The sequence below is a fragment of the Serinus canaria genome, chromosome 6 (assembly GCF_022539315.1).
Source record: "Serinus canaria isolate serCan28SL12 chromosome 6, serCan2020, whole genome shotgun sequence".
NCBI lineage: Eukaryota > Metazoa > Chordata > Aves > Passeriformes > Fringillidae > Serinus > Serinus canaria.
This window is the reverse complement of record NC_066320.1, coordinates 1,960,234-1,984,003: the sequence shown is the minus strand read 5'-3', so window position 1 is coordinate 1,984,003 and position 23,770 is coordinate 1,960,234. Positions and strand designations below refer to the sequence as shown.

Here is a 23,770-nt window from a genome sequence, read left to right as displayed (position 1 = left end):
CCCATTTCTTTTAGTTCAAAAATCTGGCTTCACTGCATTTCTTTTTAGCAACATTATCACATCAAAGGTTTCCTCGGCTTTTAAGAAAGTCCCTCAGCTCTGCCTGAAACTCTTGGAAAGCCCTCTGTAGGGGAAGAAAGACAGGTAGCAAGCTGATTAATTGCAAGCAGTGGGATAAGCTCAGAAACAGGCAAGAAGGAGGAGAAGTCTACCTGGAAAGTGCGTCTCTTTATGACCGGAGGTGGAGCCAGCCGCACTGAATTGAGGAGAGGCAGCAGCTGAAGAAGATCAAACCAGAAGGTCACAGGGCAAAGGAGGCCATGAGGGCACCGAGAGTCAGAGAGCAGCCAGGGGAGAGACCAGAGAAGAGGGGAACAGAGAGATTGCCATGAAAATGAAGCCTGGCTGGAGAGCAGCATGGGGCGGGTACCTGCTGGCAGACCTCTGAGCTCCTTGTGCTGCTCACAGGGGCACCACCAGGGGCCAGCCTGGCAGCTGGGGGGTGCCCACTCACCACCCCAATGCCCCCACTGCACAGAGCTTTCACAGCTCCCCCTGCCTGGAAACAGAACACAGCCAGGAGATTTCTGACTCAGCTCTGCTGATCTCCTGAGGAACTGCTCACTACAAGACATCCTTCGCTGGCTCTGCTAGGGTGTCCAGCGATGGGACTGCTTCTCTTAACTTCTCATCATCATCAGATGTGGGGCACCTATCAGAATTACAATTTTCTCCAAGTTTTCCAAGTGCAGTTTTCTAGCTCTCTTACAGGAAAGCCAGTGTATCTCCAGGTCTCACCCTTCCTCCAGGTGTGGAAGGGAGCAGAGAAAGGCTAGCTGGGGTCAGCACATTAGTCCTGGCTTGGTTCACTTAACTTGGCACACAATTACCATGGCCAAGGGACAAGACCAGGCCTTGGAGCTGGACACCTAAGCAGGGCATTGCCCTGGCAGCCTGTGCTTTGTTTTTCCTTGCTCAACAGTATCATCACCTTCTGACTGCTTATAGTCAGGAATGCTGCCTCAGGGCACAAAGCTGACCCGGACACACAGAAATGAAATGCACTAAAGCTCAGGAGCATTTGTTCATCCTTTTGCCGTATCCAGTTTCCACTTGCATGCACGCTGCTGTCACCCTGGCACCCACCACGTCGGCTCCAGGCCCAGGAATGCTGCTCTGGCCTGATCCACTTTCCTGTTCCTATCAGTTTTCCATTGAAGCTGCTCTTGATTTACATAGGGAGAGGTGAGAGAGCCTTTCTGTGCTTGGGCACAAAAACGTGCCCATGTGTGACATTTCCCCACGTGAGCTGTGCATCAGATCTCAGAGGTGTGCCCACAGGTGTCCCACCACAGAAACCATACACTTCCAAGGAGCACAATTTATTCCCTTTAAACACTGCACTTCATGTGTGCAGTGAAAGCAAGGATCCAGTCCTGTTGTAAAGAGAAGTAGTAACCCAATTTTGCAGCATCATGATTAGGTGGTTGTGTTCAAATGCACTGATCCAGACAGCCACTGCTATCACTCCAAAAGCAGTGCTGCTGGAATTTCAGCTGGGCTGATTTTACCCAAAGGCAAACCTCCCCTTTCTAAAAGACAGTGCAGGAGGCCCCTTAGCTCAGGAGAGCCAGCTAAGCTGGCTTTGCCTGGCTGCTTAAATGCTGAAGGGTATCTGAAATATCTCACAGCTCACAGGGAAGCTGAGGGAGGATGCTGGAAAGGACAAGGAGGAAAATGGAGAGAACCAGTCCTGAAAACAAGCAAGACAAGACCCTGCAACGGATTCAGGTGAGAAGAAATCTGAAGTTACTTCCACCCAGCTCCTGCCCTGCCCCCTCTGTGTTCCAATGGGAAGCTTTTTCAGAAGGCAGCTTGCAAGATTGGATCCCTCAAGCCTTTGCATCAGAACTGGTTTCCCTGAGACTGCTACCCACAAACCTTCAGCGTAAGGATCTGGTTAGAGCGCAGGGCTGCAAGTGTGGTACTTAGGTACTCCTGGGGACAGGGAACACACAGGAGACAAACAGGGTCAGTCAGACAAACAGCATTTCTGAGAGCCAACGCACCATGGATGGTCTCCCTGTTTCCCAGAGTGGCACTTGGCAGCAGCTTGAGGGCCACTCTCACCATGAATGGGCAGCACCAATGCATGGGCTCATCCCTCACAGCAGTGCAGGCCACACAGACTCATACAGACCAAAAAAATAGGAATCTACAAGAGCCAAGGCACATATCCTAACCTTGTATTTCCTTCCTAAGAAACAAAACTGAAACAACATCCCCAGTTTGTCAGGATGCTGGTTTTCATTTCCTCACCCAGAACATCTGACAAAGCCTTATCAAACAGAAAAGCAAGAATAAATTGCAATTTGGTCAGCAGTGTCACATTTTTGCAACAAGGCCCATCCTAATTTTCATTCAGGGAGGAAGAAAGAAAACTGCACCTCTGCTGGCTGGTCTGTGCCTCTGGCTCCCTGAACTCGCAGTTCAGGACAGCCTGTCCTTGAGTTGATCTGAGGACAGTCACCCTTCCCATGAGTGTGTCTCAGCCATGAACAACTCACAGGCTTTTTATAATGTGGAGCTTGGTGCCTCATGAGACCAAAAGTATCTCCATGAGAGGCAAGGAAACACTTTTCCCACTGTCACAGCCCTGCAGCTCACCAGCCACCCTACAACCCTGACCCACCAAACCAGTGTGCCTGAGCCCAGGCTATTCTCAAGGATGAACCAGCTCCCTTCCCAGTGCTGCTTTGGGTCCTGCCACTGCTTTTCACCTTGAGCACTGGGGACAGTCAGAGCCAAGGGTGTAACAGGAACTCAGGACACTGCTCGGGTGACCAGTGTTGTTGGCTTCTTTTTAACATAACAATCTAGTGAGCCGGCTGGCTAAATAAACACAGCTGAGCGGCTGTTACTGCACGGGGCACTGGCACTTCCCCACAGCCCCCTTCTCCCAGCTCTCTCTCCAGTGGCTCTGTTGCTCCAACCCTGCTCCCTCCGGGCCAGGGACCAGAGCCCAGCTGATTATCCAGAGGCCCATCAAAAATAAACAGAAAGCTCTTAAGCTTGTCTCCCTGTACGCCCAGATTACAAATTCCAGCCACTTCATATGATGTTGTTCCAATGCATTTCCAGTGGATTTTCAGCACTCTGGTTGTTTTTAGAACTGGTTAAATCCCCTCAAACCCCATGATGTTCTCTCTCCACTCTTGGCTGCAGCACATGCTGGCCAGGCCAAGATGAAGGGGCAGGTGGAGCAACATCCTGCCTTTCATTAAACAGTTGCTGGCATCAACCCTCCCACTCAGCCTCTTCTCTGCAGGCAGATATTCCGCCAGGCTTGGGGACCAGCTCACTGGGGACCTGAGAGAGCACCATGGCCAGGCAGTGCAGGGTTACCCTCAGGCAGGGAGTACCACCCTTCCCCTTGTCTCTGTGCAGGGATGACACCAGCACGAGGGAGAAAAAAAGGGAGGAATGATGATAGAGTTTTCCCCAGGTCTTCAAACCCCATACTGCTCCAGGCCACACAGCCAGAGCAGAGGCTGTGCAGGCAGCACAGGGCATGAGTGGGTGACCTCTACTCCTCCAGAACCCCCAGGTTTCACTGGGTTTTGGGCTGAGGACGTGGACCTTCCCCTCTCCAGCACAAAGCACAGGAGGGTCTCCAGGAAGCAGAATTGACAGCAGCTATCTAGGGGTCAGCTCTGGTGGACCGGAGAACCAACATCCCTCCTGGAAAACCTTATCTGCTGCTTTTCTGCGAAACACATCAATCAGCCAAGCACTGCCCCGGGGGCCCAGATGACTCATCTTGTTAATGGAACGATCTCTACCTCCAACAAAAAGCCATTCAAACGAAGGGGGATTTACATGCAGGAAGGCACGGGACAGAGGATAATAACGCTAATGACTTACCCTGTGCGGGTACTCTGCACACTGACCCTGTGAAAGAAGGGGATTAAAAAGGAAAGAGTTTAAACCACAAACAGAGGCGACCAAAATAGGCGCGCAGGGTCAGACCCAGAAGGTGTAAATCACTGTGACTCTATCAGACTCAGTGCAGCTATGCCAGTTTGCACCCGATAAGCATCCTGCCTCCTGTCCCCATCCCCTGAGCCCTCTGCTCTTGGTACTCCTCACTCACAGCCAGATCAAGCAGCACCAAGTCCACCAAGTCCCTTCCTCACTTTTAACAAGGCCCCCATTGAAATTACCTTCTCTCCTTTTTGTCCTGGGGGTCCCTGTAAGAGAAAAGTGATCCAAAAAGGCCTCAGTAAATGAAGGAGTTCAGTGAATGCAAGGGGAAAGGGATTAGGGGGAGAGATACTTACAGGTTGTCCCCTGGGACCTGCAGCACCCTTTAAAGAAACACAGAATTTAACACGGGATGATTTTCCATTTACGGTGACAAAAAGACAGCGTATAGAATAACTGAGCTTTTAGAAACAATTGTGAAGAAAATTCCCAAGAGAGATCCGGGTTCCCTTTGTTACTCTGGAAGAGTGAAAAATGCACACATGCTCTGGCTCCACCACGGGGGGGAAATATTAAAAGGAGAGGGGGAAAAATCATTGGGAAAACACACCCTTATTGTTCCCAGGACCTCAGCTGACAGCGAGTCTCCCCAGCCACGCTCTGGGATGGAACCAGAGGCAGCCAGGACTGAAGGCTGAGCTGGGATTGTGCAACAGGGGAGTGGGGAGGGGGATGTTCAACATGTGCTTGCCAGAGGGCTATACTGACACTCGGGCTCGAAAAACAGAATTACAGAATTAGCAGAAGAATTCAACACTCTAGCGAGCGAAGGTGACTACAGGGCCTCACTCTTGACATACTCATATTTGGGATTTCATCATCAGAGATGTCAAGAGGAACATGACAGCATTTGGGCTTCCATGAAGTGCAGTCTAAGTTTATCATTTTCAACCAAAAGCATTTTAGAATGATGCACGTATGAAACAGAGCTTCAAGAGGGTGGGGGGGTGGGGGGAACCGCATTTAATACGAAAAATATGCTTTTTTTGGTTGTTGTTAGATAAGTTGAAAGCTGCCAGATGGGTTTTCAGAAATCTTTCCATCAACTTTTACTTGTCCTATGAGGCCAACCACGAAAAATGTCAGCTCCCAGAATATATTTAAAGAACATAATTGCTAAGTGCAAGGAAAACACATCCCATAGCCTAACTAAAGAGTTGCTGTTGTGACATGATGAATGTGCCAGCCATAATGCAAAAATTACAGACATGCATCCCAGCCCTGCTATTATGAAGTTACAGAATTAGGGATGCAGCTAGTGCATCAGCTGAGGGAAGATTGTTACCCTGCCCATGAGCTTGTTTCCAGCTGAGGCCCAACATCATTGCAAACCAACCCATCACCCACAGGCAAACAAATGTATTTTTACCATCTCTCCCTTCTGTCCAGGATGCCCCTGAAAAAGAAAGGAAACACACATCACTGCAGACTCTAGATGATGGTGATTCGACAGCTTCTGCTGAGTGAAGTGTGTGTCCCCAGAGCAGTACAAGAAAGGTGCAGCCACATCTCTCTTGGGGGTGAAGTTCCTCGTGGCAAAAACAGGAAATCAGCAGCCAGAGGAATGAGCTACCAACTCCTTCTCCATTGCAGCATTGAGGGAGTGTGGTGGGGAACCTGGCTACACGGCTGCCACGTGGAGCTACGGGTTTCATGCCCACTGGGTTCACTGAGAAGTAGCTCATTTGTGCCCAGCTCTGAAGGATGGGAAAAACTTGGGTTTCTAGTGCAAATCTCTAAGGACAGCATGGAGGTCTCAAAGAAGTCTTTAGGATCCTTCCTTCCTCTACTGCAGCTCTTGGCACAGCAGCAAAGAGCAGGAAGGTGTTGGCTAAGACAGAGGGCTGATACCTTGGGGATCTGCTCTGCCTGTCTGATTCTGGGTGGGAGTGCCTGCTAAGGCTCTCCCTGCAGCAGCCAGGCTGCTGCACTTGTGAACTGCTAGTTTATAGATTTACCTAGAAAGGAACAGGCCATACTCTGCCTTCCTTAATGTCCTGACTCCTGCATCTCCCTCAAGGCATCTGTGGCATTCTCCTGCCTGCCAACCTCCTCATTTTCTTTTAATCCATGCATGTGCATGGACTGCAAAACAATCCCTTTTAAACACACGGTGTAACACACAGGCTGCAGCCCCGTGGGACCCTGCAGGAGAGGTGGAACACACAGGCTGCAGCTCAGTGTGTTGCACCAGGGTCCCAGTGGGACCCTGCAGGAGGCAGGGCAGCAGCCTGCAGAGGAGTTCTTTGCCTTACCGGTTTGCCATCCAAGCCAATAGGGCCCTGAAAAAAGAAGAGGAAAAATGATGAGAAATGCTTTCCCCACGGTGTCTGTCCATCTTGTCCATCTGTCCCAGGAAGCACTATGTGCCACAAGACTGCATGGGCTGGAGTGACCTGAGGTGACTCCCTGCCCTCCTGTCCAATCCTGGCAGGTCCCTGGCCCACTGAGTAGCAGCCCAGATTTCAAACTGCTTCAGCAGGGACCTGCTCACTGTCAGCACATTTCAGCAGCAATGCTGGACACAGGAACAGAAACAAGGAGGAATTCACAGTCAATTTTCAAAAATAAATATCAGAATTTAAAATTTTACAGTGTTGGGTAAACTAGTTGAATATCAGTAGTTTTCTTAAGACTTTCACTTAAAAGGGCACCCACCTTTGGGGGAAGAGGAAATTTTGCAAGTGATAGAATAATAAAAGTGTCTCAGGGAAGAGGTGACATACAGCTCAGCACATGCTGAAGGTACTGTTTGATGGGAAACAGGCTCCACAGAGCTGTCCCACCCAGCACTTTCTCATGAGTTGGGCCGATTTGTTTTCTGCTCCTCCAAAAGCCAAAGACCACAAGGGCCTGGAGAGATCTGCTTCTCCTCAGCCCAGGGGCAGCTCACAGCCCCTCTGTCACAAGAGGCAGAGAGGTGGAGCCCGGGCAGACAGGGGGAGGCTGCCAATTCCTCCCATTTTGCAGGCGTGAGAGTCCCCCCTGCAGACCTGGAGCAGCAGCTGAGCTGCCTGGCCAGAGCAGGGATGTGGGGGGTGTTTGTGTTTGCCCCAGGCTTCCTGGCTGTCCAGGATAAATGCATATGAATAAACAGCAACTGCTGGAGCGCTTCAGCAGCCTCAGCACTTCACAGAGTGCTGCCAGCAACTGTAGGATTGAAATGAGATTTGCTTTGTCCTCCCCTGGGCATTATCTCTGTTCCCTTGCAACTGTGCTGGAGAAGAATTCCCCCTCATGTCCCTTCCCTTTGGCATGACCAGGGTGTTCAGCCCAGCACAGTCCCCAGCTGAACCTCAACAGGCAGGGCCTTTTTTGGATCCCAGGCACTTGCTGCTATTGGAATATCATCTAAAAGCTCAATGAAAGTTGGAATTTCCCCTACCTACGGATTGTTGTCTTTGTTTGGGATAGGGGTATTTCTTAGGATGGTTTTCTTTTACTGAACAGATCTGGCTTAAATTATGTCATTTTAACACTTGGGGATTTTTTAAAATTAATTTCCTTTCAGAGTCGTGTGGTTTGGTAGGGTTTTTTTCTCCCTAAGTATCATCTAAAAAGAAGAAAAAAAGGTAGGAGAAAAACAAATTAAGAAAAAATTGCTTTTTCCAGTGATATCAGACCAGGTCATTGGTTTCAGGAAGAAATGATGAGCTACAGCAAGCACTTATGGGGCTTCCTAGTAGTATCACACATCCGTACCTCATAAATTAGGAGTTGCACTTACCGGGAATCCAGGAAAACCTCTTGTTCCAGGCTGTCCCTGGGAAGGATGAAACAGAGACAGCAGTTTAGAGGAACTCAAATGAGTTTTGATAGATCCTAAGTCCTCTCTACAAAGCCTTTCCTCCAGCCTCTGACCAATTATCCTATAACTCTCTGAAGAGATACCCAATTCCCCTCCAAGGGGAAAGTGTCCCGGGAAGGAGGGGAAATCTCTCATCCCCACTCCAATTTGCACAGGGCCAAGAAAAGGCTGGAGCAGCTCCAGTTTGGATTGCAGGCAGTTTCCTTTAAGTTTCTACATTAATTAAATGGGTGTCTCTAGCCCATATGTTAGACTTTTGGAGTATATTCCAGAGGCTGAGCTCATTTTATGGCAGTTCTTGCTGCCATAAACCTGAGATGTTTAATGCAGGGTGCTGTTCTATGCAAGACAAGCCTTGCAGGTCACTGGTGTCTAAACATAACCATCCCTCTCCTCCTCCACCCTTCATATCTCAGCTCATTCATTTTCCTCAGAAATAATTCTGGAGATGATTTTTTTTCCCCTCTTCTGTTTTTTTTTTTTTAATTTTTATTTTTATCCTCTGAGAGCTAAGACAAAAAGGAGAGTGAGGCTGTGTGATGAGAGGAACATGAGCACCTCAACTTTTCCCCTGCCCCTTCCTGGCTAGCTAGGCTATGGCTACCAGTTTGGGATCAGGTACAGCAAACACTGGCTTGGGATGCGTTTGGCAGCATCTTCATCCCCTGCTTAAGAACACCAAAAAAAGAGAAAATGTCCTGGCTGTTTAATTTTTGTTGTTCTTCAATTTTTGAGGCCTGTGACAAGGTCACAGTTACCATAGCTCTGTTGGTATCCAGGATAGATACCACTTCTTTTAAGGATTTTTTCAATCTGTTTTGAAAAGAAAAAGGTCAGGAAGCATATGGTCCATCTGGCCCAGGCTTCAGCAGATCTTGAAGCAGTCTCATGTAGACAGAAACAGCCGGATGAGGTAAATCCTGTGCCACGCTCATCAGCTGACCACTGTGGCATCCTGCCTACCCTGAAAGCTGGGCTGTCATGCCAAAACGCCCAGCTTCCTTATGTGTTCCCTCATTTTGGGGGGAAAAAATGCTTTCTTCAGCAATCTGAGCTACCATGACTGGACTGCTGGAGCCCCACAGGGGTTTCCTAGGATACAGCTGGGCAGAAACAGGGTGCATCTCTGCCTTAGCTAGAGTGATCCCATGTGGTGCTGAGGGAAGGAAGGGCAAGCAGGAGATGGGGCTTCTGGGTTGTGAGGTTGAGGTTTGCCACAGTGAAGCAGTAACAATCCTTTGGGAGACATCAGAATTGCACTGATAGGGAAAACCTGCACCTTCAGGTAACATCTCCAGGCACCCTTTGTCTGCAGAGAGACTCACTGAGGGTTTACCCCTGCAGAGGATGGGCCCAAACAGCCTCTTTCAGGGTTTGAGGGATGCCCCTACCACAGAATCCCTCACGTTGCAGTGAAGAGTTCTGGTTTGCTAGGCAATGCTAGCAGGACCTAATCACATTTGCACTATTTCTTTAGTTCTGCAGAGTTGAACTTGGTCAGCTTTGCTTTGCAAGATACACACAAAACCACCTGGCCCTGTTGGCCAGTGACCAGCAGGGAAGATAGGCTATAAATTAAAGGATCTGTCTACCGCTGGCTTCTGAAAAGGCAAGAAGCAAGAAGAGCCCAGCCAGAATTCAGGTTCCCTGTTGGACACCTCCCTGACAAAAAGTGCTAAAAAAGAATTAGGGAGAAAACCTGGAAATGGTGCAATTTGGCTTCCTCTGTAGACTACAGACTGCTGCTTCTTTCTCCTTGGAGGACAGCAGAGTGATTTGCACGGTATCACGCCAAGACAACAGTTCAGCAGCGAGCGATTCCAAGAGACTGTTTTTGTTGGGTGGCTGGTTTTCCTTGTCTCCTTTTTAAAATGTTGATTGCATGAAGTATGTAATCCTGGGAGCTGCCAAATCATGGAGACCGTCTGTTTCTGCCACTACTGGTGCACTGTCCCTCTCTGGCCAGGAGTGAAGCAGCTCTGAGCTCCGGCAAAAACTTTAACCTCCAAACAAAAATCTGGAAACTATTTGTCATCCCACATCTTTCCGAGTGGCCCCTTGGCCAGGGTTTCCGTGTTTGTCTTCAGTGCTCAGCCATCCTTTTGACCTATCACCAGCTCCCCAGGAAACTGGATCATCTTCACAGTAGGCCTTGCAGGGGGAAAGTGTGGAGTTGGCACCTCAGGACTTTGACTGGTGTAGGCAAAACCCCATTTTAGATACAATTCGCCATCTGATTTTTCCACTGCTTTAAAGATGCAACATGTTCTGCACTTTCCCAAACAGCAGCAAAGCAGACAAAATTGTCCTGCAGCCCAGGCACGTGTCCTTCAAGAAAACTGTCTCCTTTGCAGGACCTGCATGGACAGGACCTGATGGCTTTTCTCTCTGATTACTATAATTACCCTGTTCAGAAGGCTGAGAGCCAGAGCTTGTGAGAAACAGCAAAAACAACTGGGCACTTACCCTCCAAAATCTGCTGTTTGTAGAGCAGGGTGGTCTTGCTCAGACCTTGGCTTGAGAGACTTGCCAGCCCCTCTTCCTTGCCTGGACACGTGGCAAGGGACCATCTGCTAGGCAGAAAACTCTTGGGGAGACCCATTTGGGTCCTGGGCTTTTGGTTCTGTCGCTTCTCAAGCTGCAGCATCCCCGGCAGGTGGGCCTGGGGAGCAGCAAAGCTGGTTTTTATTAGAAACACTTGTCATGGGGCTGTTGGGAAGTTAATTGGAAAGCCAGATGTAGCCAAGTGTTTGCACTGCCCGGGTCTGTCTCACTTGACCTCGGCTGTGAAACAAAGGCTGCCAGCAGCCCATCCTCTCTGCAGGTCAAGGACGGTGCTCTTCACAGGTTAATCAAAATCGGAAGTGCCCACTGGGAGGGAGAGAATTGAATCTCCAGGTCTTTTTTCATGGAAATCTCCGGTGGAGGCTGTGCAGGGATGGAGTGGAGAGGTCTGGCTGCACCAGCACAAAAGCAGAGGCTTGATGGCTGAGCCACAGTGCAAGAAGCATCCAGCATTTAGGGCATGTAAACACTCCAACCCTCCATCTTGGGCTTTTTTTATGACCCCACCCTCACAAAAAGTTTTGTCTGACTGACTCGTTGCACCTTGTAGAGACACTTTTACTGGAAGAGGGTGCAAAATCCTGCCTTTTCTAAGCCAGATAAGCAGTGACCATGCTGACAAGGAGCTCCCAAGATTCTGGGTACATGACAAAGACCTCTGAACTACCCTTTGTCTTTGTGAGCTCCCCAGTCACTGGTTTAGCTCTGATCCTGCCAGTCAGTAAAATCAGGGGGCTTGTTCCCTGCTGATTAAACCGAAGGCTGAAATCAGCCAGGCAAAGGTCAAATTTTCTCCAAAAGTGATAGCAGCCCTGTTGCACAAAGGAAATACACTTCTTCCTTTTAAATGCAGGACTTTGGTTTCTTTGCCAAGGGAAGGCTTCCTCATTTGTTCTGGAATATGAGCTATAATTTCATTATATATAGTATATAATAGCAGTATAAAACCAAGGCTGGCTCATCATGGGAACCACATTATACAGGGTTTTTGCTCTTTCCAGCTGATGCTGAGTCCTAATGCCCCTCTAAGCCCTTCCCAGTAACTTGCCCACATCCTGCATCAGACAAAAATAGAGAGAAAAAGCCACTCACGGGTGGACCACGGGGGCCGATGATGGACATGCCAGCTTCTCCTGGAGCACCCTGCAGAGAGACAAAGGGGTGAGAATAGGAGAGAAAAACACAAAGACAACTACATTCCTGTCAAGACTGCAGCTAAAGGAGGGTGCTTTAGGTGTGAGATCTTCAGGGCTCACAGGGCAGCTGCTGTTCTGCCTCCCCCAGCTCCTGCCTGACACTTTGGGAAAAAAGATGTCCTTGAGAGCTGCTCAGATGTGCCAGAAAATGGAAGCTGCACAGCAAGGAGAAGTATAAACACATAAAACACTTTCTGGCAAAACAGATGTTCTGCCCCATTGCAAGTGTGAAAGATGGCCTGAAACCCTTTCTGTTTCCTTCCTGCGAGTTCCAGGAGGGTTGTGTCCTGCAGAAGAAAGAAAAAGAGGGATGTGCTGGGCTCCAGGGAAAGGGGAGTTGCAGGCAGCTCATTTGGTTGCCTCCAGAAATGCCTCGCTTGTGTACATCTCAAACTCAGCTGAGATGTGGATGAAAACAAAGCAAAGTGCTTGCTGGAAAATGAAACAGCTGCCTCTCCAACTGCACGCCACCCACAGTGTGATGGGCAGGACATGTCACTCTCCTTGGAAACATGATGTACTCCTGAGAGGCAGCTCCAGAAGTGTCAGGGCTGAGGAGCTTTGGGAGGACAGAGAATCCCATAAACCAAGCAGCCTGCAAGAAAGCAAAGCACTCTGGAAAACAAAGCTATGCACTGCCACAGACTTAGGGCTCTCAGGGAGGCCTTTGGGGCAGCAAGGGGCAATTAGGAGTGATTTTTTTCCATTGATTGTTTGTATCTATCTGCTGCTCCTTCATGAAAATTTTGGTGAGAAACAAATGCAAGGATATGCAAAAAAAAAAGGCAGAATGGCTTTAGGCGGGAAATTCTGGTCTGTTGGATGTTGGTTGGCTCCACTGAGCAAACAGTGAACACAAAGATGAAGAATCTCTATTCTACTTTCCCATTCCTTGCTGTGTTTTTCTCTCTATTAAGAAGAGGAGCAACTGGGTCTGGTATGGTACTGCATAGATGACCCTTCTTGTCACATAAATATCCATACCTTCCTTAATTTCTACATTTTGTTATTCACAAATTATTTACAAATCCCAAACACCTCAACTTCCCTGCTCTCCCAGGAGGGAGGTACAGCTCTGGGGTAAATAGACTAACACTGAAATGCCAAACATTTCAAAACAGGGGCCAGCAGTAGGATCAGTTTGTAAACCAGCACCTCTTTGTGGGTACAAATCTCAACTCACTGCACAGCACACAGTCTATAAGATGGTGTCCCACAGACCATCAGCTTTCCTCAGGAGGAAGAGATCCCACCATGCCAGAAATAGGAGTGTGCCATACCACTTTTATTCCTTGCTCCTACCTGCACCAGGGATCAGGCTAACCTGGGAGGTAGAGGGGAGCTGCAGGTTGGTTGGGGCAAGCACAGCTGCCAGAGGGGGAGAAAGTCAATGGTTAAAATCCAGGAAGCCTTGAAGGAAGCCCTGCATTTGCCCACTGGCTCTTAGGCTGTTAGTAAATTGTCATAAACAAGAAACACAGCATCTTTGGAGGCTGAGTGGCCTGGAAGGAATTTGGGAAATATACTTGCACTGACACGGAAGATGGGGCAGCCCAGGGGTGTGGAAGGCCAAAGCTGGCTGCAGTGGCCACGACTGTGACAGGGGAGCTTGGGCTGGCCCTAGAAGAGGACAGTTTGGGGGTGCTACAAGGAGCTGACTCACCTTCTCTCCAGATTGCCCCTTTAGTCCCTGGGTCAGTGGCAGCCGTCACAGCCACATGCAAGAGGGTGCAGGGAAGAGAGAGAGAAAGGAGAGAGACAAACACAGGCGTCAGCGGCAAAGGCACGCTCTGCCCCCCACAACCCCGGCAATGGGGCTGGCATCAGCAGGGCAGCCTCAGCTCCTGCCCCAGTCCTCTTCCCCATCCTCACCATGGGAGCAAGGAGCAGCTCCAAAATACAGCACTCAGCCAGGCAGGGGATGGCCCCCTTTATTCAGGGCAGCTGCCAGGGGCAAGCAGGGGTGCATGTTAGGAAACCCAGGGTTAGCAAGCCCAGCTGGCACAGGAGGTGGCAGTGGGAGACACCCAAACAGGGGGATGCTGAACCAGAGGAGGGCCTGGATAGGACAGCAGGTAAAATGGAAACACCTCCCCAGCATGTATGTGGCTTGCAGGGCTGGTCACCCTGCTGAGACCAGGGGAGCACCTCAGGTGTGGGGCTCACGGAGAGTAGTTTTGCTCAAACTGACAAGGATTATCCTGAAAGCCACCCTCCCTCACCCCCAAATCCTGGGGGTTGGAAGAGAATGGGAATGATAAGGCACACAAGAGAGGGTCTGACTTACCGGCCGCCCAGGGATTCCCATCGCACCTTTGTCCCCCTGGCAATTAAGGCAAAAATTAGAGGGAATTGGTAACTGGCCAAAAGCAAGGTTATAAAAAAGTACAACTGAACTAAGCCACAGCAGCAGCTTTACACTGCGGTGTGTGTGCAAGTGTCCAGGGATTTTGAAAGGGAGAAGGTTAAAGCGTAAAACGTGTTTGCGTGTGCCCGAACCCGTCTTTAGAACGTGTGAGCCACCAGTTCATTTCCACATATGACAAACCCACACATCTCACAGCAGGAATTACATACAGCAATTTAGGCAGCAAAAGGAGGACAGGACTCTCCAGTCAAACAAAGTACTATCCCTATTTCCAACACTTCATAAAATCCAGGTCCTGGGAACTGGCTTCCTGCAGTGGCCAACTGTCATATTTTTCTCTTTCTTGACCAAAATCATCTGGGTCTTAGCTATTTATTTATAGAGTTATCACTTTAAAACACAATTCTTTTAGACTTAAAAATACTGTCCTGTCCAAAGGAAGAGAAAAATGTGAGAACACAAGCTGCCACAGGAAAAAGCATGTCTGGAAGAAGACATATGAGCAGCTGTTTTCAGTGTCCTCTACCCCTCTGAGATACTTCCAGTGCATTGTCAGCATGTGAGTGATCCTAACAGTGGTTTTGGGAATGATTATGGGTCAGGTGACACTGGACAGAGCCTCGTAAACACATGAACATAGGACCAGTGACAATTTTCTTCACCCACTTACCTACAAGGCAGCTGGCTGCCTCTTACAGCTAAACTATACTGTGCAATTACCAAAGAAAAAAAAAATTACCCCCTCTGCATTCCTGGTCACCAAAACTGAAGGCTGTGCAGATCTGGAAGATAGCAGCTCATTGCTAAAGGATCTTGATGATTATGGCTTCAGCAGTCATGTAGCTTTTGCTCTATATTTTGCAAAAGTGACGTGATAATAATCCCTCAGTTCTGTTTCCAGCGATGTTTGGGGTTTCCTTATGTAAAACAGAATGTTCCTGCCCCTGGCTGACGCTGTCTGTAGACATAAACCTGGTTTTCTGGTTTCTACAGCTGGAGACACCAGCCCCATTGGTGCCACCTCTTTATGCCTCCCCACACGTTCAATCCCAGCGCGTGTGAACATAATCTGAAATCTCTGGCAGGGGAAGGCACTTAGCTCTGTTTGTTCTTCTGGGAGTACACAAAAGCTGTGTATCCCAAACTAAAACATTATTGCTTGGGATCAAACCATTCCCTGGTGGAAGCTCAGTCATTTCCCTCTGCAGACCTGGGGGGGCCTGTTTGGTATGGGGGGGCATTCCTTTCCAATGCAGCTTATGTTGGGATAAATTGAAGAGCCGTGTACACTTTGCAAAAGCACCCCTTTCAGATGGACGAAACCCTGAACAGCTGCTTGATTTTAAGTTTTGTTGAGGATATATTATGTGAAACTGCTTTCTTCTAGGGTTTTAGGTGGGTTCTCAGTCCTGCTAATACTTGCCTATCTCTTTGTGCCAGCAGTGAGCAGAGCTCCTGGTGTCAGCATCTGGCCCTGGCATTACTTTGTGACTGCTGGAAAACATAATACTGAGCTTTCCTCTGCTTTTAGTCCCTTAAATACTGCTTTCCTCCAGAGCTGAGCCCAGGCTGATTTTCCTCATGGTTTTTGAGGTAAAAGCTGAATTTGCTTCTTCTGTCTCTGCTGTGGCTGGTGCCCGAGCAGGAAGGGCCCAAGGTCGGGGCTGAGCTGTGTCAGGTCCCCTGTGAGTACCTGGAGTGGTACATGACGGCACTGTGTCTGGAATGTGACTGTGCAGAGCTACAGCAAAGGGGGAGCTCCCTGTAGGACAGCAAATAAATGCCAGATGTTTATAAGGAAAGGTTGTCTGTGACAGGCAGCCAGGAAAGAGCACTTGTGGGTGGATGTACCGTGTAGGCTGGTTACAAAGTCATGAAAAGCTGCCTGAAGCTCCCACATCAGAGTTAAAAGAGCATGAAAGGCAACCAGCAGCCCCTGTCCTGAGCCAGGAGAGAGCCAGCAGCACAGTTTGCATTTCCTTCACTGGGAAACTGCCTCGTGCAGGCTCCAGGTGAGCCACAGCCTGGGGAACAGGGAACCATCACCAGAAAATCACACTGCTGTAATTCCAAAACCCACGCTCCTTCCTCAGTCATGACTAACTCAGATACAGATACTGTTATTATGGATTTTTGCATTTGTCCCAAGGTGACTTAGGCCTTCTAAATCCTGCTGCAACTAGCAAATCCCATCAGTGAGAACGCTGAACACTTTGCCTCTTCAACCAGACCCTCAAAGACATCTTCAAAAGTAGTGTTTCCCACACATAGGAGGGTTCATGAGGATCATGCTACCCTTTAAGTTTGGACCTACAAAGCTCCTGTGGTCCCTACTCTGGACAGGCCATGTCCTGTTTGCAATATTCTATTCCATGCTCCATTTTTTATGCAAGTCTACTTTCTACCACCTTATGGATGCTGGGAGCCTCCTGATCAAAATACTGTCAGACAGAAAGAACGAGGGGATGAAACAGAAATAATGAAGCATTTACCAGGAGCTGTGGCCTTTCTGTGAGGCCCTGGAACAAAATACACTGAAGCAGGAAAAGTCAGCCTCAAACTCCGAAAGGAGGGCTTGATAAAGACATGGAATCACATGGAAGTGTTTAGGAAACAGAATGGTTAAAAAAACTCTCCACAGCTCCTTGACCATCAGCTCTGATTGCTTCAGTTTCCTAATCTCCTGCTTGTGAAGTTCTCTCTCCTTTTGGCACGACTCTACCCACAGCTCTCCGCACGAGCTCTGAAGGTATCTGCAAGTCCACGGAGAACAAGCTAATTACAGGGCTTTGACTTTCTTCCTTAGTTTCCATCTGCTAAATATTATTTTTTCATGTATGGAATTGCTGCAGTTGCCACAGAAATGTTGCATGATCAGAAATGGGAGAGAAAATGTCCGTGAGAGGATCATTTGCTTCGGATGTGGTCCAGACAGCAGAAGGACTATTGCAGGATTTCATCACTTCCTTCCTTCACCCCTTTTAGTCCCAATCTCATCAAATATCTTACATGACTGCGGGTTGCCCTTGTCTTCACCAAAGCCTTCACTGACTGGAGGAATAAGGGTGGAAGTGTTCATTGGGCAAGAGAAGAACATGAAGTTCCCTTTTGCTGCTCTGGGGGTGCTCATCCATTTCCCTGGCTCTTGTCCTTGACTGTAAGCAGGGCTGAGTGCGTTTCTAACAAGTATTTCTGCCCATCTCCACACCCAAGCCAACACCTGCACTGGGAGCTAAGCCCTGTCACACAGTTTGTTGTCTCTTTTGCATGCTGGGAAACAAAAACAGGAGAGAGAATTGGGGTGGTCGTTGCTTTGGGGTCACTATCCAGAACAATGTGTATGACAATCAGCCAATCCTTCTGGAAGGAGCTCAGGTTGCTGCTCATAAAACCATCTCCGTTTCAATCAGGAGAAACACACAGGGGTGGGGGAATACTTCCTATGGTGACATAGAGAACTCACTTGGCTTTTCAGAGGTGAACCTTTGCTCACAGTGACTGAGCCAATCTCGCTTGCCAGCTGATCAGAAACCCAAGAGGTCCTGAATGAGATGAGGGTCCTACTAGTCCAAGACAAATTTCACTTTGGCTAAGAACACTCAGTCTGCCCAACTTCCTCTTGTTATTTCCATTGGCTATAGCATTCCTCACAGCCTGTCCTAGAAGTCTGCTTGCAGAGACAGGTTCAGGGGTCGCAATAAGCCAGGATACAGTAGCATATAATGTCAGTACTTCTCTGGTGGTCCCATGTGCTTCTGCCAGGCTTCAATCTCTCATTACAATATTAGGTTTCTAACCCTTATTGCTGCAGAGGAAGCCTGGAGTGTGCGTCTTCCTCACCCCACAAAGGCACTGACTGCTCTCTAGAAGACATCTGCGTTGATCCAGTGATTTCTCTCTGATTTCTCACAGCAATAACAGAAATGCCAACACCACTGCCATTTCTGTGCCCACCTCATCCCTTTAGTGCCAACCTATGGGCTGCCCAGGCTGAAGAGGCAGGGACTGCCATGGAGGGACTCCAGTTTGGAGCTGCCTGCAGAGGCGTGCTCTCCTCCCAAAAAACCACAGCTAATGCTGAAACAGCCAGTCCTGAAAACCCCTGGGATAAGCTATCGTTGAAGTTTTGTGTGGATCAGGCCTTCCAGCTGTGAAATGCTTTCAGACCTTTTGGCCTAGAAGGTGCAACTTTTTGGAAGATTGCTGTCATTAAAATAGGTCTGTGCTCGTATATCTGTGGGAGTTGGGTCTATAGCATTTCACCCTGATGAAAGGGGAAAGAAAATAGGTTGTGCAGCAACTACTACTCAGAACGTCATCTGCAAACTGTTTAAGACATTTTTGCATGAACAGACAAAAGATGACTACCGTATGTTTAACTTCTCATGTTCCTTCACAGAAACCCTGAATAGTCCCTCTATTGTACAGAAATATAAACCATTTCCTCTGGAAGGACCCTGCCATGAGACAATGTAGCATTTCTTTAGAATCCTGAGAGTTATGGATACATGGCTTCAGTCCTTGCCTTGCTGCTTCTGGTTCACTGTGGGTCTGGTAATAGCTGCAAGAAAATTTCTGCAGTAACCTAGCTATTTTCCTGAAGCCTAAATTGTCTGTGCTGAGGTTTTACATTAGCTAACATTTGAAAAGGAAGCTGTCAACACAATTTTTCCTCTGAAATTGATAGTTGTGCAGCTATACTTGAAGGCCCGGCAGTTCAGCCAGCCCGGGTGAGGAGCAGGGAACAAGTCCCTGCAGCTCAGCTCCTGCCATGTGTTTGTGATCTGTCTTTCCACTTTTCTGCAAACACATCTCATTCAGCACGTGGCATCCCATGCATGGGAAGCACACACAGCCGGCTCCCCCAGAGGCTGCGGGGCTGCTAACACACAGATCTCTGCACCACGTGAATCTGCCATGTCCCTGTCCCTGCTGAGCTGCAGCCAGGAGCAATCCCACCCCAATCCAGCCCTGAGCTCCCCCAGTACTCGCTGTTTGGGATAGCCCAGGCTGCCAGGACTGCAAAGACACCACAGACAGACTCCATGCCAACAGCTTCTATAACCGTAGAGCTTTGGTACTTACAGGTGGACCTGGAAGAGAGAAGAAAAATAAACAGGAATTAATTTTTTAATGCAATAAATCCTAACAAAAAGAGCTGGAAAAAAACATTGCACCATCTTTTGGGCTTTATCCTAAGGCTGCTCCCATCTATTGATGCACTTTTACCAGCTCCCTGCTTGTTAATTAAGGTATTCCCATAATTAGCAGCTGAAATAAACCACCATGAGTGCAAGGCAGCCTCTGACAGCCCTGTCAGAGCCCTGTGTTGGGAAGGCCATGCAAGTCAGGCTCTTGACACTGTCAAACTCAGTTTTGGTCTTCCAGCACACATGAGAGTGGGGAACTTGTTACTTATATGATTCCTCCTCACATCCTGCCCACCCATGGTGGGTAAGAAAGTTGAAATTGAGGAGGCAAGAGCCCTTTTGCTGCTAAAATTCCTGCCCACTTCCCACCAGAATCGGTAATCCTGTGAAGGTGTGAAATGGTTAATGAGGAAACTACAGCTATTAAAAATATCAGGTACCTTTCCTCTTTAATACAAGCAAATTTCCGCCTTTTCTTCTGCCTCTGATCCCATCAAAGCCATCCTGCCCTCTGGGAAGAAATTCCCTTAAATCCTTTGGGTTTCTTTTATTTTGGAAATCTTTTTTGGAACCTGCCAGTGTGGAGCACTGCATCTCCCTCATAGAGCATGGTTGTACAATATATATCAGGGCTTAAACAGCACATTTCTTTCATCAGTTCCCAGAAAATTCCTCAAAATCCTGACAGATATTGTGTGTGTGGAAAGAAACCCCCGGACTCACTACTTTGTGGTTTCCTCTCTGTGGGAGAAGCAAGACACACCATACAACTGTCAGGGGTTTCTACATTTTCCATACTTTACAGACATTGTGTTTTCTCTTTTTTTTTCTTCCCACAGAGTGCCAAGAAGCAGGGCTAAGCAGTATAACAGGCGAGCTGACAGATAACAGGCAGCAGCCTCCTCCTTGCACGGCAGGCAGATGTGAGCACCTGCGGAACAGTCATCATCCCGAAAATGCCCCTGGCTGGAAGTCCACTAAAGAAACTGGAGACCTTGGATGAACAAACGCTTTCCACGTTGGAAATCTCTCACTTAGTGTCACTCTCTCATACCAGGTTTGGTGACCTGAAACCACCCTGTCAAATGCCACTGTTAGACACGGCTTTCTCTGTGGTTAATCAGAAGAGGTTACCTCTAGATAAAGTAACTTTTGGTTAAAATACAAAGAATAATAACCACCTTCATGATGGCTGACAGAGCTAAAGTCAACGCTCAACAACTCAAAACAACTCCAATCAAATATAAAACAGGGGCAATCCAGATTTGGTTGGCCTGGCAATGGCCCACCACCGGTGCTGATGCTGAAGTCACTGTCCTACTTGCTACAACAAGCCTAAAAAACAAAAGGGCTTCAGACAGCTCATTTAGGAGGGCAAGGTCACACTGATGCCGGAATCCTAATTTATGCCAGACTGGGAGAAAAGAAAAGAAAAAAAAAGAGAGAGTTTTCTGAGTCTGGCTTGGATCACAATAAAGTTCTGTGAGAGAACTGTTTTGGAGAGATTTTGTTTCAGACTGAGTGCCCTGACAGAAGGTCAGTGCTTATAGCTTGCCAATACACGGACTTTATTTCCATTAGCAACACTTCAGACCCTTAATAACCCACCTACCTGTCCGCATGGACTTGGGGCACTCATGGATTGCATGAACCCAACTGCTGAGCTAATGTTAAAAGAAAAACTTAAGGACATGCAAACCCTGAGCCATCCCTGTCCTTCCAGCCCAAACACAACCAGCCAGCAGCACAGCCTGTAACAGTGTTGCCATACCACTGAGAGCAAACACAAGCTCTTGTTTGCTCCAGAAGCTCCATCCACAGAGCGGAGTAAATCAGCAATGCCGGCAGCTCTGGGCCACACACCCCACACAGATCAAAGGCAGGAGCAATAGTGGAGGCCCATCTCTGCTATGTGCCCCCTATAAAATTAATGGTTATGTGAAGGGGACTGCACAGCCTTGTGTAAACACTCATCAGTGAGCAGCAGGGACACAGTCTCGGCTGCAATAAGTCAGCCGGGAGACACCATCCAGGGACTGGGCTTCAAATCCTGGGGATCATCCGTGTGGCCCAGAAGAAAGCAAAGCCATCAGACAGAGTCATTTCCAAAAGCAACATCATCTTGCATGGGCTGGAGGAGGAGAAGGAGGAGGAGGAAAGATGTCCCAAAGACAGCAGGAAGGGAGGAGGTGCTGCTGGATTAGCTGTTGCAAAGCATAGGGGATTTTACGAAGCAGAATAAAGCTTCAGCCTAATGCTTTGGTTCATATTCTGTCACAGTGATAAATGACAAGATGGAGCAGAGGTTCTCAAGTGGCTCGGTCCTTAATACAAGTAGTAAATTAATGCACATTACAGGAAAGAGTGGTTAAAAGAGGATGGAGATACTTGAGCCTCTACTCTCAACAGCTCCAACCACCAGCAATGCAGTGAGCTCAGTCCTGGCCAAAGCTCTGGTAGAGCTGCTCTGGCCCAGGCAGGGATGCTGACAACCCTGCAAGCCAAGGGAACAAACCCACAAGTTGACCAGGCTGCATGGGACCCTTTACAAAAGCCACCTGAACTGCACAGAGTCACTACACCACCACTGCATGTAGTCCCCGTGTCACTTGGGGACATGGGGACATGCAGGCCCAGCCAGTTTGGGGCAACCATGTGGACCCAGGCCTGCTTGCCCCCACATGGGCCAGCTCTTGGTGGTGAACTCCAAAGAGCCCCACAAATAACCAGGACAGCCACAAGTACAAATCACACTTTCTGGGGGCTCCTCCCCTCCTCACAGCAGGCTCTTTTGGGGTGAGACAGAGGTGGTGCTGTATAGGAGATGAGCTAGATCCCCTTTCCACAGAAACAGCCAACAGAGAAAGGAGGAGTCAACAGAGAAGCGATAAAAGCTACTGCGAACGTCTCCAAGCCCATTCCACAGCGAAGCCCAGCCAGCAGACAGACCCAGAGCTTCCAGATCACCAAATTCCTCAGCCTTGCAGGGACAGAGAACCCACAGTTGCAATTAGCACCTCCAGATGCTGTGTGTTTTGAACCTGATCTTGCTGGGAGCAGGGCGATGCCGGTGCTGGCACGCGGGCTGCAGCACGACCGTCCGCCCACGACGGGCTGCTCAGGAAGCTTCTCTCCGTGCCGGCGCCGCGCTGGAAGGCACCGGAGGGCTGTAAGGGACTGCAAGAGCTGTTTATCCAGCTGCAGGGCTTGTGGAGCAGCAGGGGATGGAGGAGGGGACAGGGAAAACGTGTCAGGAGTGGACGAGTGGGAGGAAGCAGTGGTCTCCTGCAAGGAGGAGACCTCCAGAGCACCTTTGAAACGGAACATTGAGAAAACAAAGAATTCTTGTAGGGGTACCCAAGGTCCCTCCAAACATATGGCCTCTGGAAATTAGCACCATCTGCACTGTCCCTTCTCAGCTGCTCTGGTTTTTATGCAGACAGAAAACTTCCTTAAAGAAGCTCTGCCTTTCCGTAGCCCAAGTGAGCAAATCAGCAGCCGCCTAAGGGTAGAGTCCACCTTACTGCACATACAGAAACACCACACCTGTGGTGAACTGCAAGGCCATGCCACAGAGCCCTCTGCTCACTTCATCTTCCCCATGTTCAACCAGCAACTGACCACAACAGAGCTGCAATGATTCCTTTTCTCTCAGCCACTACTAACAGAGATAAAATGCCACCCTCCACGCTGTAGCCTCGCAGGCCTCAGAAAAGGAGAGGCTTCATTTTGCAAGCCAGTCAAATTTATCCTAATCTGCAAAGTCTCATGTTCCAGACTATCAGATGTTAAAAGCTGTAGAGGAGCAGGTTTGGTGAGAGGCCTTCTGCTGATGACAGAGATATTCTCCAGCTTGAGACAGCAGCCCTCTCTGGACCGAGAGGATCATTGAAATGATCCCATCCACTTACGGGTATTTCCTGAAGTCTGGAAAAATGTCCAATCTCAAAAGGTTCCCAAATGCTGTTGCTTATTTTTTCCCTCTAATTTCTTGGATTCAGGCAGTACAGTGTCTGCAATGTGTGTCTCTTCCAGCCTGCGCCAAGAGCTCACACACAAGGAGGTTTTTTTCCCTCCTGTATGGCATACATAAGACAAGGAGGAGAAAGAGGGAACACGAAGACATTACTGTTGGTTACTTGGGTCATCCTCACTACACACTCTGGCAGCAGCAAAGATGTAAACATGTAATCCATCCCTGGGAGGAAATCCAGCCATTTCACAGACCCAGAAGCCAGCCTCAGGGAGTCAGAGATACAGTTACTTCCTGACATTCAGGGCTATGTTAATTGATAACAAGATAGCTGTGGCCAGGCAATTAGTTATGAAATGCTGATTGAAATGCCTGTGGCCTGAGCATGACCCTACCCAGGGTGGCATGGGACCCCTAATTCATGGCTCCATGGGCATTCAGTGCAGACTGACCCCATTCTGGAGCAGGCATACCCCAGCTGGGTGCATGGAGCACAGACAATGGGTTTGGCCTATTTTAAACACAGACCATGCTGCAGTTTTCTCACAAAAAATCCAGAGCACTCATATTCTTCTACAGCCAACTTCCCTTCCTCCATCAGGGGACAGGCAGTACAAGCGGAAGCAGAGGGAACATTAACTCAGAGAACTTCAAATGAGAAGGCAA

The 23,770-nt window shown here is 48.7% G+C and overlaps 1 protein-coding gene across 8 annotated transcripts in view; it reads right to left on the bottom strand.

The window, feature by feature from the left end:
- Window positions 1-19,071, bottom strand: part of COL13A1 (collagen type XIII alpha 1 chain) — a 61,913-nt gene extending 42,842 nt beyond the window's left edge. For 7 of the 8 annotated variants that reach the window (XM_050976086.1, XM_050976088.1, XM_050976091.1 and 4 more), the window contains exons 1-11: window positions 19,067-19,071; window positions 13,901-13,936; window positions 13,277-13,303; window positions 11,510-11,560; window positions 7,772-7,807; window positions 6,300-6,326; window positions 5,414-5,440; window positions 4,341-4,367; window positions 4,224-4,250; window positions 3,925-3,951; window positions 1,942-1,998 (exon numbers count right to left, since the gene is read on the bottom strand). In XM_050976086.1, coding sequence (XP_050832043.1) covers window positions 1,942-1,998; window positions 3,925-3,951; window positions 4,224-4,250; window positions 4,341-4,367; window positions 5,414-5,440; window positions 6,300-6,326; window positions 7,772-7,807; window positions 11,510-11,560; window positions 13,277-13,303; window positions 13,901-13,921 — 327 coding nt within the window. In that variant the 5' untranslated portion in view covers window positions 13,922-13,936; window positions 19,067-19,071. The remainder of the gene's footprint in view (window positions 1-1,941; window positions 1,999-3,924; window positions 3,952-4,223; window positions 4,251-4,340; window positions 4,368-5,413; window positions 5,441-6,299; window positions 6,327-7,771; window positions 7,808-11,509; window positions 11,561-13,276; window positions 13,304-13,900; window positions 13,937-19,066) is intronic. The other variant, XM_050976087.1, reaches the window with a different exon arrangement.
- Window positions 19,072-23,770: the final 4,699 nt, after the last annotated feature.